Source organism: Lytechinus variegatus, chromosome 19 (genome assembly GCF_018143015.1).
Source record: "Lytechinus variegatus isolate NC3 chromosome 19, Lvar_3.0, whole genome shotgun sequence".
Classification (NCBI taxonomy): Eukaryota; Metazoa; Echinodermata; class Echinoidea; order Temnopleuroida; family Toxopneustidae; genus Lytechinus; species Lytechinus variegatus.
The window spans coordinates 21,476,378-21,491,797 of NC_054758.1; the positions used below are offsets into that span (position 1 = coordinate 21,476,378).

Sequence of the window (15,420 nt, forward strand, 5' to 3'; positions counted from 1 at the left end):
AACTGGAAATCCGTACATTCTATTATTTACTCAATCAAAATCACAAAACAGTCACTGAAATTCTTGAATCTGATTGGGTGAAATGTATTTTAAAAATAAACAAACTTGAAAATCAATGACAAGATGCTAATGGAACGCCCAAGCAGGAATTATTGGATCAATCTCCTAATTATGTACATATAGATGAATTAAATCCAAAGGTACATCGAATTGCCAAAAACGTGAAACTTTAGTCGTAATATAGGATTGAATGGCAGTTGGCATAAAATATTCAATATCCAAAGCTTAGCGCGTGTTTCTTTATCTGTATTCTAATGGGATATTTTGACAGAATACATGTATAAGGATAATTCGTTCCGAATATAGAAGTAAATAAAAAAAACACAAACCCGTATCTTGTATTATTCGAAACATCAAAGTGTTGATATACTGCCAGCCCGCAATCTGTATCATGCCCGCACCAGCATGACCAGAGAAGTATTGAAACAGAACCAGTTTGAATCAAACCGATGCTGTTTTAATACTGATTGATGTATAAAGACCTATCTGGTGTTAGACCAAAACAAAACTTGTGTTGTCTAACACTTCTCTGGTGTGGACATATACAGATTCTAAGCTGGTGTTAAATCAACACCAGAGTATTTGTATTATACGAAATGGGTAAAGGCTATAGAAGTTAGACTTGCCAAATGAATATTTGATTCATCTTGCCAAAGGACTATAGATTGAGCGGTGTTATAGCCAGTGGATAATAACGAGATGAGTATAGGCTAACTGGAAATTCGTCAACATATTTAGACCAATACACTGCAAAATCTCTGGTGTTTATTTAACACCAGCACGGACTCTGAATATGTCCACACCAGAGAAGTGATAAACAACACCAGTTTCGTTTTCGTCTAACATATAGGTGTTTATACAACAACAGTTAGTGTTAAAACAACGTCAGTTTGATTCCAAACTGGTGTCGTTTCAATACTTCTCTGGTGTGGACATACATATTCTGGGGTGGTGTTAAATCAACACCGGACTTTTTGCAGTGTATTCGGCTGATGAACTGGTTGTGGAAATTGGCCTGCGACACAATTTCGTAATAAAACGTAGTCGACATTGATGCTAATATTGAGAAGTTGAATATCTGGTTACACTTCGTAATTCCGAAGGTTCGTAATTCCTAAACACGTGAATTGCTTATACCTCGATGTTCGTTAATCCGAAAACGTAAAAGGGTTCGTTGATCCGAACATTATTTTGTGGCGTTATTCCGAAGGTTCGATAATCCGAAACGAAATAACGATCGATGTTCCGAAGTTTCGTTAATCCGAAAACGAAATAAGGTTCGTTGTTCCGAAGGTTCGTTAATCCGAAAACGAAATAAGGTTCGTTAATCATGTCGTTTTCGGACAAACGAACCTTCGGAATTACGAACCTCATTTCGTTTTCGGACTAACGAATCTTCGGAATTACTAACCTCATTTCGTTTTCGGACTAACGAACCTTCGGAATTACGAATGTATGCGGAATATCTTTTGTGTAATGTTCTGAATCATCGTACGAATACTTATGTCTAAATTAATTAATTTGCAATATTTCGAAACTATTAAAATATTTTATTTATCAAATTTCCTTTAACATGGACACTTTGCTGCACACTGAAAGTTACTGTTTCTTTTGATATTATTTTAACTCGAAGTAACTTTAATTCTGTCTTTATCTACACAACACGTTTACTTCATTTAAATTTCAATCACTTGACCTTTGCTTCAACTATACCACTCATTTTCTGCTTTTGTTTACTGTTGTTCATTTAGCCCTATATGTTTGTTTCTGAATTTTGATTTCAAACACAATAGTAGAAAATCAATTTATTGTCATTTCTGTCAATTGCATTCAGCATTTCATCAATGTACATTTAATTTATGTTTTATCTCTCACCATTCATCTTCATCTTTATACTATAATATTTCATGAATTCATGTATCGTATTTGAAAATATATGCCCATTCTGCTTTATAAATGTATTAATTAATTCAGTTAGTATAAGTTTGGGATTGTCATTTTTTTCAAGCAATCTGCTTATGATGACAATCCTTCTCCTGCAAATTGTGAATATCATATAGTTAATCATTTTTGTCCGGAATTATCTCTTTAGTACTCTTTATTTATGAATCATGCCAAAATGCTAACATATTATGTTATGGAATATGTATTACACGAATGTTATGGATGCAGAAGAAAACAATAAATAAAATCAAAATCAAATCAAATTGTATAATTATACTATCTCTGTTCATTGTTTTGCTTGTGAATTGAACATTTTCAGCCTGCGAGCTGCCTGTTCGATATTTTTTTTCAATAAACCATACCAATTCAATCCAATTCAATTCAGTCTGTGACTATGTTATAATGTTGTTAAAACAATATCGAATTTAATATCTGGTCAGAACTTATGTTATGTAAATCAAAAGTCCAGTAGGCAGTTCTTTAAACATATCTACAACAGACATTTATTAGGTGAGATGCAACAACAACGATCACCGCTCCGTCATCTTAGTAGCAGCCATAACTTTCTCCATGCAAGTGGTCACATGTAATAACAAAGTATAGTCTACGCTTGCAGACACAATATCTGGTCGTATATAATGTGATACATTGAAGCAATCGATTGGCTACGATTTGAAAGTAATCAGGCCCTTTCTCTAAAATAAAGGCTTACAATCTCCCACACTTTTTCTATTAGTATACTTACAGATAATTCAAACCTAGAATAAAAAGAAGCTTTTCATTCACATTTTCATAACAATTCGTTCCAAAATCGGATCTTGGATCAGTCTGCGGTAGACCATGTGGGACAAGAGCAAACCAGAAGGTTGCACGTGCCCTACAGGCCTAATCACAGCTGGCAGGCCATAGATATTCATTCGAGTCAAGCCATTGCTCAATATTTTAATTTGATATTGCTGATTGACAAAAATGAATGAATATGACTGACGACCTACCACTGATTCTAGGGAGTGTACCTACTAAACTTTCTTTTTCCAAATTGAAAAGATATATCACCACTATGGAACTCTATTTTTATTGGCAGAAGAATTAGGGTTATTTTACTCTCTCAAGTGATGAAGTTTATTTTTAAAATTGAGCCGGTCGAGGTACACTTTTCTGGTCAGATATGGAATGTCAGAAATTTATCCTATCCACTGGTAGTAAACATTCATCCCTCGAATTTCCTCCTTATTTTTTATGAATTATTTTTAAGTGCCACTTTAACACACGAGTCTATGGGAAATGATTTAGGCCTGTTAGCCCGAAAGTGGGTGTACAACAATCGCCAATTTCCCTTCGAGAATACCCTAGGTCTTTGTAAATACCAAGTGTTGATTGATTCGGATCAATAAAGAAAAATCAAACAAGCGTATTGCTGAAAATTTCATTGAAATTGGATGTGAAATGAGATATTTAGGACGTTTGAAGGTTTCGCTTATTTTTTCATTTATTTTATTTTTTTCTAACAGAACTGTAAGTAATAATCACAAGTCAGTGACATGCAAATGAAAAAGTCGTCGAGAGTCACTCACTATTCCTTTTGTATTTTGTTTTAATTATACAACGATTCATTTTTTTATTGATTTGACAATATGGACCAACTTGACCGTATGATCTTAAGATAATGGTAATTCTACGTGTTCGTGGATGAAACTTTGTTTCACAGAAAAAAATAAAATACATTTCATTTTCTTAATTCGAAAGAAATGGTGAGTGAATGATGTCATCGGTCCCTCATTTGCATGCCGACCAGGATGTGCATATAAATATTTTATGAAATTAAGCGAAACTTAAAACTGTTATAACTATCTTATTTTAGGGATGACAGTTGGAATTGATCAAAGGGCCTGAAAATCACAGAGAATACAATATTTTGTACACAAAAATGCTGAAACTGTGACCTGAAAAATAAATTGCCAGAGCCTGAATTCAGGCTTTTGCCTGAAAACTGGCATCCCTGTTATTTTACATCCGATTTGATGAAATTTCTAGTGATGTGCTTCAGGTTGGATTTTATATCCAATTTCCCTTCGAGAATACCCTAGGTCTTTGTAAATACCAAGTGCTCAGCCCTGAGACACTACCTCGTTATTCTGGGATAAGTTTTAATGAGGTCTTGCATTTAAATTAGGTTTAATGATTATTTATGTTGTTGTTGGCAAAGCGATTCAAGTCTATCAGCTCCATTGAGCTAACCGTATCTTGTTTTTGACCATCTGATGACGTGTTGTGGTCCTGGGAAGGTTTCAGAAAGCATCTTTCTGGCCATCGTCATTGACAAAACTGCCCTGAGCCAATCAGATGCCAGGATTACAGTAGCTTATAACAACTGTCCGTGGAAGTCGCCAACTACGTTTTCATGCAACGCCCCCCAGCAAGGGGAGACGGCAAGGATGAAATGCACTTATTATTAATTCAGCATGGTATTTGAATAACTTGTTTGTTCTAATTAAGAGATTTTGAGAGTCTACAAAATAATCTCTTTTCATGTTATTTTCTCATAAATACATGTAAAACGAAGCCTGCCATTTCCCCCGCTTCAATCCCCGAATATCATACTGTATACATGGCAAACTGAAGTTTTAAAAATAAAATGAGATTTAAGAAACATGATTAAAAAAGCAAGCCAAACCGAACAAAAAGTCGGATTGTCTACCAATATAGAATGAGCAAACAAGAATAAACATAGGCAATTTCATCCGACTTAGATGTAAAATAAGAAAATTATTGAAATGTTAACGTTCTGCTCATTTTCACAAAACAGGTAATATGAAAATGAGAGTGTCGATGGTTTCGATAACTCACTGTTTTTGTTTTGTATCTTAACAAGAAAGAATCTCCATTGATTCTGAATAGGATGCAGTAATGACCACTCGACATAGGAGAAAACATACATTGTTTCACATTTATTTACACTGATATATAAGAAAAAAACAATAGTGAGTGGTTGATGCAAACGGTTCCCACAGATGCACGTCCACCAGGATGTGCGAATAACCAGTTTGAGAAAATTAAAGGTCAAATCCACCCCAGAAAAACAATGTTGATTTGGATCAATAAAGAAAAATCAAACAAGCGTATTGCTGAAAATTGGATGTGAAGTAAGACAGTGACGACCAGTGGCATAACTACGGGGGAGGGGGCACGTGCCTCGCCCCATCGACTGGCCAAAAAAAAAAGGGAAAAGGAGAAAAAAGGAAAAAAGGGAAAGTAACGTAGTGGGGAAAGATAAATTATTGTTCATTATAATGTTATTATATTAGAATTATATGATGTTATATTACATACAAAAAAAATCATAACTTTATGAAACATAATTTGTTCAGGGCACATGTCTTCATTGTTCAGGGTACTCGCATTGTCTGTTTAGATAGATATATAATCCTGCTGTACTAAAACCTCCAATATGGAATATACACTAAATATATTTCATCGCACTGCGAATTATTATTGCTTTAAGTCGTGACATGCTTCTTTTTACATGACTCAAAAAGTGATTGCCCCATTTCAAGGTCTTAATATAAGACATTTCCCGTCCGTGCTTACGTTCGCATTAGTGAATTTGCGAGATATGTCTGCTCTTCATGAATTCCTAAAATCAGTCTTTACAATGTCCAATTTTCTAAGCTGAATATAAAAAAAATCAGCTTGCGCTTCGCGCTCGCATAATTTGGTAAGTAAAATACACATGGTCTTCGTGAATTCCTACAAACAAGCCTTACAATGCCCCTCTTCAGGTCTAAATTTCCTAAATTTTCAGCTCACGCTCGCAATATTTGATTAGTGAGATGCGTATGATAATAATGATTACAATGATTACATAAGTGCTTCATGAGTTTAGATATACATGTATATATTTCTTACAAAATCAGCATGCGCTTGGCACTCGCATTAGAAATGGGTGAGATGTGTGTACTCCTAATGGATTTCTTAAAAAAATAATCCTTAAATATCCCAGTTTGGGGTCAATGTATACACAAATTTCACCTCGCGCTTCGCGCTCGCATCATTTAGTGAAATACATATGGTCTTCGTTAATTCCTACAAACAAGCCTTAATTGTCCCTCTTCAGGTCTAAAGTTTCAGCTCACGCTTTGCGCTCGTAATATTTGGTTACGACATTTTAAAGTTTCGCTTATTCATTTTTTATTTTCACAAAACTGTAAGTAATAAACACGACTCAGTGACATGCAAATGAGACAGTCGATGATTGCCCTCACTCAATATTTCTTTGGTATTTTATTGTTTGAATTGTACAACAATTAATTTTTTTCACTGATTTGACAATATGGAAAAACTTGACCGAACCGTATAATCTTCAGATATAATGGTTATTCTACGTATTCCTGGAGGAAAATGGTGAATGGTTGATTTCATCGGTCCCCTCATTTTCATACCGACCAGGGTGTGCATATTAGTTTTTTTTATAAAATGAAGCGAAACTTAGAAATGTTATAACTTTCTTATTTTACATCCGATTTGATGAAATTTCCAGTGGTATGCTTCGGATTGGATTTTATTGTTTTTATTCATATCAACCTTCTGTTTCAGGTGAAGCTATGAAATATTATCATGTTCTTATTTCACATCCAACTTTAATGACATTTCAATTTTTCTTTTGTTTAATGTCATCATCCATAGATATTCAAACACAAATCAATATAATCCAACATATAACACAACATAAAACTGACGTCATTGAGCGGGCAAGGACTGTTTGCGTGGTGGATCTATTACTATATCCATGTTAAGAGCTTTTCTTTGCTCTTACTACGATAATACTTCTATATTTTATTTCTTCATTTCGTGATTAGATTACAGCAATAATCGTTCTCCATTCATAACAATAATAATAAAAAATAATGATGATAATGACAATAGTAGCAGGGCCCGCTGGGAGAGTAATTTTCAGAACCGCAGTGGCTACCCTGTGTAAATATATGGTTATTATCAATATCATCACTATCATAGTATGATGTTCTATACATAGCACATAGAAATTTTATTTGGATGTTAGATAGTCTTGATGGAAAGAACACACGGTCGAAAAGTGCATGTATAGTTTGTACATAGTATATGTTCACAGTGTGACCCCACTGTGTTCAGAGTGTATTCATAGGGTGTTCACAGTGTGTTAATAGTGTGTTCATGGTGTGTGTTCAAAGTGTGTCCGTAGTGTGTTCACAGTGTGTTAATAGTGTGTTCATGGTGTGTGTTCAAATTGTATCCGTAGTGTGTTCACACTGTGTCCATGTTCATGGTTCATGGTGTGTTCAAAGTGTGTCCGTAGTGTGTTCACAGTGTGTTAATAGTGTGTTCATGGTGTGTGTTCAAATTGTATCCGTAGTGTGTACGCACTGTGTTCATGTTCATGGTGAACATTTGATTCATACTACAATGCGCACATTTAACAGTGTGAGGATAATTTCACACTGTGAACACATCTACAGTGTGAAAGTTCACAGTGTCTTCACTTATTCATAATAGATTATGTGAATATGTGATTCACACAATTCACAAATGCTCAAATATCCAACAGTGTGAAAATGATTTATCATCATGTTCCACACTGTGAACACGAATGACGTCATATATACGTCACCCTTTCCTCCTCTGAATAAATCCTGCATGAAGTATATAAAAACTGAAACCAAAATCATTAAAACCGTAGATACAATGCATTTCGAGATGTTTAAAATAGACAAGATAAGTCATAGCTAATCTACAAATGTAGACCCACATCTGCAGTGGGTATATCACAGCTGATTCAAGGAGTCTGCAGAGCGGACTAGGTCTACAGTGAAATGGCTCGCTTCGCTCGCCCTTTCAGACTGGTTTGCTTTGCAAACCACCAGCAGCATCGGGCTTAGCGCACTGAGATCCCACCTCACGAGCCATTCAGAGTTTGCATAGCTGACTAGGTCATAGCGTAGAAAACATTTTTTACGTTCTTAAAAAATGGGCCAAAACCCTGGGAAACAAACTGTCCACCCAACTATTAGTTGAAATCTGCCCAAGTTGGGTAATAAATTTTCTCAATTGGATAATAATTGCCCAGAATATACATATATATTTTACCCAACATTACCAAACATTACTCAACAGAGTGGACAGCATGTTGCCCAGCATTTTAAGTGTGTATCATTAATATAGTAAATACAACGTCAAATCGGCAACTCTCAGAGACGGTGCCGGGGGAGGGGGGGGGGGCTGCCCAAATATTTTTTCTTTTTTTTCAAATATTGATTTAAAGGGAGAAAAAAGGAAAACAAAGGGGAAGAAACACTAACACGATAACGAGAGTAATGTCACATGACGTTCTGGTAAAATTATCATTATTTTTTATTCATTTTTTACAGTATAGGCTACATATGCCAAAGAAATATTGAGGCTTCACTGCAAAAACTCCGGTGTTGATTTACCACCAGTCTGGAATCTATAAATGTCCACACCAAAGAAGTGTTAAACTACACCAGTTTGGTTTCGGTCTAACACCAGATAGGTGTTTATACAACACCAATTAGTATCAAAACAGCATGTGTTTGATTCCTAACTGGTGTTGTTTCAATACTTCTCTGGTGTGGACATATATAAATTCCGGGTTGGTGTTAAATCAACACCGAAGCTTTTGCAGCGTTCTTATGCTGCAGATCGGATTATTGGAATTTACTTACTCAAACAGATTGTTTCGTTGTTTTTACAAAACACTAAAGATAACGACAATATAGGACGGTGAAAAGAAAAACAAAACAATTGCACATACCTAACGATACAGAAAACATAGAAATAAATAACTATTATTCATAAGGTATGACTAAAATTGATCTAAACCTTTGGCAATTCTTAAATTATGTACATCCAACCCCCTGTAGGCTTATATATATGAGTCCTTCCTAAAACATAATGTAAACGTTATTTCACAAACCAATAGACCAGTTAACCTTTATAAATACAAAATAGGAATTGAAATTTAATCGTCGTTTATATGCAGAGCGTAAAATTACACAGCAACAGTAACGAGAAGCTCACCATTGAAATAATACAAAGGAGAAATAGGCAAACGACTAATAATTTTGCAACGTAAGTAAAGTTCATGCTGTGAATTAAAATGGATCATGGAATTGGCATATTGTTCATGACACGTCAATGAATCTTATATTTCCTTCTTGATGAATTTTCATGGAAAATATTATCTCTTTCACATAGTACTATAGTGTTTCCATATATTACGTCAAAGTTAGAGACCAACGATTGCATGAACGATTACTATTTCGATTATATTCCAAGAAGCCGACAGTACTGTACTATGCAGAAATATGTACAACATAATGACCCATCCGTATTAATGAAAATAATCATCAAAGTAATTATTAACACCCTTTTAAATGCAAACATTGGCAATGATTCTGCATACAAAGAATCTCGCTACATGATTGGTCAAAAGTCAGTTACGTGAAAAAAAGTAGTTTGGCCATTAAAAATCACTCGCGATGATTAGCCCACATTGTCAAAACGTAGTCTGCAGGCACAGACCCTGATTGAAACTTTGATCAGCAAGTGTGTCTCCACGCAAAGACTAGCACATGTATACAAATCTTGCTTTTTCAATTCTGAGCGTGAGGGCCTTCAGTACACAAGGCATGAGTAGGCTGCACATTCAGACTCTTGATTCGAGTGAAGGGTTTGCCCAGCAGACTAGTCACAACGCTACTTGAAACGCCAGTGTTAAGTAATGATATTCCGCATACGAAGTCTTTGTCGAGTAAAGCCATTAAATGACAAGTCCACCCCAGCAAAAAGTTGATTTGAATAATAAAAGAAATATCCAACAAGCATAACACCGAAAATTTCATCAACATAGGATGGAAAATAAGAAAGTTATGACATTTTAAAGTTTCGCTTAATTTTATATACGCATCCAGGTCGCTATGCAATGACGGACTAATGACCTCACTCACTCACTATGAATTATTCTATTGTACTCCTCATTTTCCTGTGACACAAAGTTTTATTCCTCCCTGAAAATGTGGTATTACCTTTGTCATGTTTGTTATAACATCTTATAGTTCAGTCAAGTTGGTCCTTAATTATGTTAAATTTGTAAAAATTGAAATATTGTATAATTCAAACAATTAAAAACAAAATAAATAGTGAGTGACATCACCGTCTCTCTCATTTGCATAAAACTGAGTTGTACATTAACTGTTTGTGAAAAATAAGCGAAACCTTATATGTCATAACTTTCTTATTTTACATCCGATTTTGATGGAATTTTCAGCATTATGCTTGTTAGATTTTTCTCTATTGATCCAAATCAACATTTGTCTGGGGTGGACTTTAAGCATCACTGCGCGGTGATAATTCAACTATCACTGAGCCAATCATTAGAGATTAAAAAAGTTATTAAATAAATTCAAGATATTCAATGACCATGCAAAATGAGCTCCACTGCCTTGGCACCCTACAGCTGAAGCGTTTTCAAAGTCACCTACAGGTTATGGGCCTTGGTGGTCGACATGTTGGACAATGTTACGGTTTGGTTGGGCGATCGGAAAGCCGCAAGATTCTTTTCCCCACCCGAGGATGAGGACTTTCGTCCGGTCCTGCTAGTCGAAGAGTCTCCCTTAAAAGACTGACTAACGGCCCATTTGTCCAGTTGTCTCCCAAATGCTTTGCGAACCTGAAACAAGCAAAAGAATTAAAAAAACACCAAGAGATATTAGTAAATAAGTAGAGAAAATAAAGTAATTACTCCAGACAGACAGAAAGAATAAGAAAGCTGAAAGGGAGAAATTCTTCGACCCCGCATCCGGGGTCAGCTGTGATACACACACTGCAGATGTGGGTCTACATTTGTAGACTAATCTCAAATTTGCACAGGATGTTCAGTGATACTTGACTACTCTTAATTTTGTCAATGTTTTGTGAACTAGCTTTATAATCTGTCGAAGTTACGAAAGAAATTCAACAAATACCCCCAACATGGCCAAAGTTCATTGACCCTAAAGGACTTTTGACCTTTGTCATGTAATCTGAAACTGAAGCAGGCTGTTTAGTATTACTTGATTAACCTTATGTCTATGTTTCATGAAGTAGGGTCCATATACTTTTATAAGTTATGATGCCATTCCAAAGACTTAATATTCCGTTAAGATTTGATGTTGACACCGCCGCGCGCCGTTGCCGTGGGAAAAGCGGCGCCTATAATCTCACTCTGCTATGTAGGCGAGACAAAAACTGGATAGAGCTCGTTGTATGCCGCCGCACACACGATGCTACAGGAAAAGAACTCCATGAATAATGGGGCATGACAAAACGTAAGAAACAACACGTGACACGTGCACGCATGCGCAGGAGATGGAGAATTTTGTGCGCGCTTGACCTTTGCCGCAAAAGAACGCATTGTTGTTCTGTCCAGGGGGCCATTTCATAAAGCTGTTCGTAAATTCAGAGCGACTTTAAGAACGACTGGTGATCCTGTATTGTGGTAAATGGTATTTTCATTGGCGATGGTTACGCGCATACTATACGCGCGTAAGAAAGGATCACCAATCGTTCTTAAAGTCGCTCTTAACTTACGAACAGCTTTATGAAACACCCACCAGTTTTTTTTTATATCGATGCAATTACCTCCGTGTTTCTGAAGAAATGAATGAAGAATATGAAGACACCCTGGAGACAATTGAGAACGATGAAGGCGTACAGAAAGATGACCTTTGCCCTATTGACCGCTAAGAAGCCTACCACCCAGGTCAATCCCATTATTGGGAGAAGAACAATCATCGCCTTCACGCCGTATCTGTTGGTGAAAAAAATAGATTGTGCTATCGTTTGAAAAGGCAAACCAATGAATTTCTTTTCGAAGGTCTTTATTATGAACTCAAATCAGGTAGGTATTCAGTCTTACATACAAATATACAAATCTAAACCTCCATCACTTTGAATGTTGTTCAGTATAAATATTCCCTCAATAGTATATGACGCAGAAAGAGGGGAATTTTCAAACACTAAATGACATTAATAATGTGTAAAATTTCTAACTTGTGTAAATTTCAGAACTTTTATGATTTGAAGGTCATTACAATGGGATCGCTCACGATTTTCTAGAATTTTCCCCTTAATCCTTTTATTATCATTTTATTCTCATTCTGAAGGTTCTGAATCCATGTTTTGTTTCGCGAAAAAAAGCAACAGTCGTCACTGATTTTCACAGAATTCCAAATAAAGTATATGCCTCTTCTTTATTTTATTTGAGACACGATCAAAATAAGGGAACAATCCAGCATGTGTCCTATCTTCACCATGCAATTACCGTGGTCTACTCACTTAGCTCTTTTCTTAATGTCGCCTTGCATTGTAGGACCGTCCGACATCTTAACGATTTGACAAACAACACGTATTGTTACGAAGATATTGAAGACGATCACAGCAGCGACTGGAACGACGAACATGAGGAGACTCCTGTCTTCCATGCTCAGGAAACAACTGTCAGAAATCAAGAAATAAAAGGACTTAGAAGGGAGGGTAGGGGCATCATCATCATTATCATCATGATCATGATCATAACTATCACTATGATTATCATCATCATCATTATCGTCATCATCAACATCATCATCATCAACATCATCATCTTCATCATCATCATCATCATCATCATCATCATCATCATCATCATCATCATAAACATCATCATCATCATCATCAACAACAACATCATCATCATCTTCATCATCATCATCATCATCAACATCATCATCATCATCACAATCATTACATCATCACCCTCATCAGCAGCAGCATCATTGCCATCAACATCATCACCATCATCCCCATCATCATCATCACCATCAGCAGCAGCAGCATTGCCATCATCATCACCAACATTAATACATCATCATAATTTTCATCATTATAACAACATATCAATGGAAATTGATAAATGTAATTTTCGGGCACGTTGGAAACCAGTTTATACCTAAAATAATAACAATGCATAGTTGAATTATGTAGCTGTAGTAAGTATTTTGAAAGAATTATTGAGAGAGAAGAGGAAAAAGAAGAAGAAACACACAAAGGAGAAGAAGGAGAAACGGAAGAAAAATCGAAATAATAAGAAGAAGAAATACACACCTTGCCGGATCTCGTCAAGACTTCTTATTGCTATTTTGTCGTAATCATTCTCAAATCATCCTCAACCTTAATAGTTTGGATATAAGTATTTCATTTTTCGCCTACCCTTGTATTTTCCCCCTCGTCTTTGAAAAAAAAGATAATCTAATATATAAGCCTGTTTGACTTATCTTTTTCTTGGTCAACGTTTTCAAGTATCTTGATAGAGCTCTTGATTTTATTACAAACCAGGCTCAGGGATCTCTTGTTATTATAAACAGGTTCAGGGATTTCATGTTTAAAACTTTGCTCATTTCTCCTTAGGAAGTCAAGAACACACTTGTCGAAACGTCGAGATTGTGTGGTCCGAGTTCTTTTCAGGACCAACACTTGCCCAATTTAAAGATACATGGTGTACCGTAAAAACCCACTACACTATGTTTAATGTCATTGGATCTGAACGAAGTCGCCCAAGAGATAAGTGATAATGGAAATTTAAAGGAGAATGAAACCTTTGGAACAAGTGGGGTTGGTCGAAACAGAAAAAATCAAAGAATAAGAACGAAGAAAGTTTGAGAAAAATCCGAAAATAATGAGAAAGTTATGAGCATTTGAATATTGCAATCACTCATGGAGGACCTCCCCATTGGCAATGCAACAAGGATGTGTGATGTCACATGAATTGTGAACAACTTTCCCTTTGATGGACTATGAAATACCCCCCAAATGTCTCTTTTTGCTTTTTCCTATGGCAATACAAACTCTTTATTCATGGCGTATTCTTAAAAATCTGTATTTCATGCCCTCCTATAAAAACAACACATGTTCTACTGATAGATGTGATAAAAGAGGCAGTGTAAGTGAATTATATACTAAAGTAATGGGGAGAGTTGTTCACAAGTGACATCACACATCATTGTAGCATTGCCAACATGAGGATCTCCGTAGCATTAGTGATCGCAATATTCAAATACTCATAACTTTCTCATCATTTGTCCGATTTTTCTCAAACTTTCGTTGATCTGTTTCTTTGATTTTTCTGTTTTCACACAAGCTATCTTGTTCCAAATGATTCAATTAAATCTTTTAATCTTAGGAAGACATTAGATCTCAATGCATCATCAGAAAATGTGCAGGAAAATAGCAATGTTTCTCCTTATAGAACTGCGATAGCGATTTCAAGGGGGTTGATTGCAATACTCACTAGTTTTGGAAATAAATCCCTTGTTCATATCGTGCATGTCGTACGAAGTTGAAAGCAAGCATCATAGCGACGAATAGAAAAGGTATGCCTAGATAGAAACAAAAAACATGTTATAAAAACATTTAATTTATGACATTATTTTGTAAATAATCAAGAGGGCCCTATCTCTCTTGGAAATCAAATGGGGGATGCCAAAATCGATAAAGACCTTACATCATATGGAATTAAGCATTATACATGTATTCTAAGTTATACTATCGAATGTAATTATATGTCATGATTCTGTATTTTTTTTGCTGGAAATTAGATTTAATTTGGAGCAAATAGACTATACATGTTTGATTTACAATTGATTTATTCATTTTCGCTACACAGTGGTAGTTAGTATGAAAAACAAAACATAAAAGTCGAATATATTAACATTTAAAATAATTACATGAGTTAAGGAACACAATTCAGAAATGCATTTACCTTCCATAAATTTTGCATTTTGAAATTAAACGGAGGGGCTTGTCCCCCAAAATAAAACTTTTTGGAAAAAGATCTTACCCCATCCGCATGCCATATACCACTTGATTTTTCGCTTCTCGGCGTTCCATACTACAAAGGTCAACAAATACAGATGTACGCCCTCTATGGCCATCCAGGCAAACATCGCAATGAAGTGGTAGTAAATAAAGGAGGCCAAGACAAGGCAAGATATCTAGAGAAGAAAAATAGGATTAGGGGTACGGGTATATAAAAATGATTTTTTACCTTCTGGGTAGTATTCTGATAATCAAACCTAGGTTTAACCCTGGTCTAAACAAGATTTTAAGGAATGCTGAGTTTCACAATACCTCTTCCATATTTGATGGGTAGTTCGTTTATCTTTTTACCCACTTAACATGCATGTGTCCATTATTATTGGGTAAACCTTATTTTTTAGTGTTAAGGCCTAAAAAACAATTGTGGGCAGAGAAGGGGGATGGGAAGAAGTGAGAGAAATAAAGAAAGCGAGAGGGGGAGAGAGAGGATATATAGCATTCAAAGGAATCGAAATAGGAAGAGAGTACGTG

The 15,420-nt window shown here is 35.6% G+C and overlaps 1 protein-coding gene across 1 annotated transcript in view; it reads right to left on the bottom strand.

Annotated features, from left to right (window-relative positions):
* Positions 1 to 10,452: 10,452 nt before the first annotated feature.
* Positions 10,453 to 15,420, bottom strand: part of LOC121406096 (adhesion G protein-coupled receptor L2-like) — a 47,371-nt gene continuing 42,403 nt past the window's right edge. Inside the window, exons 14-18 of the mRNA XM_041597113.1 lie at positions 14,912 to 15,065; positions 14,363 to 14,450; positions 12,373 to 12,531; positions 11,677 to 11,845; positions 10,453 to 10,726 (exon numbers count right to left, since the gene is read on the bottom strand). Coding sequence (XP_041453047.1) covers positions 10,535 to 10,726; positions 11,677 to 11,845; positions 12,373 to 12,531; positions 14,363 to 14,450; positions 14,912 to 15,065 — 762 coding nt within the window. The 3' untranslated portion in view covers positions 10,453 to 10,534. The remainder of the gene's footprint in view (positions 10,727 to 11,676; positions 11,846 to 12,372; positions 12,532 to 14,362; positions 14,451 to 14,911; positions 15,066 to 15,420) is intronic.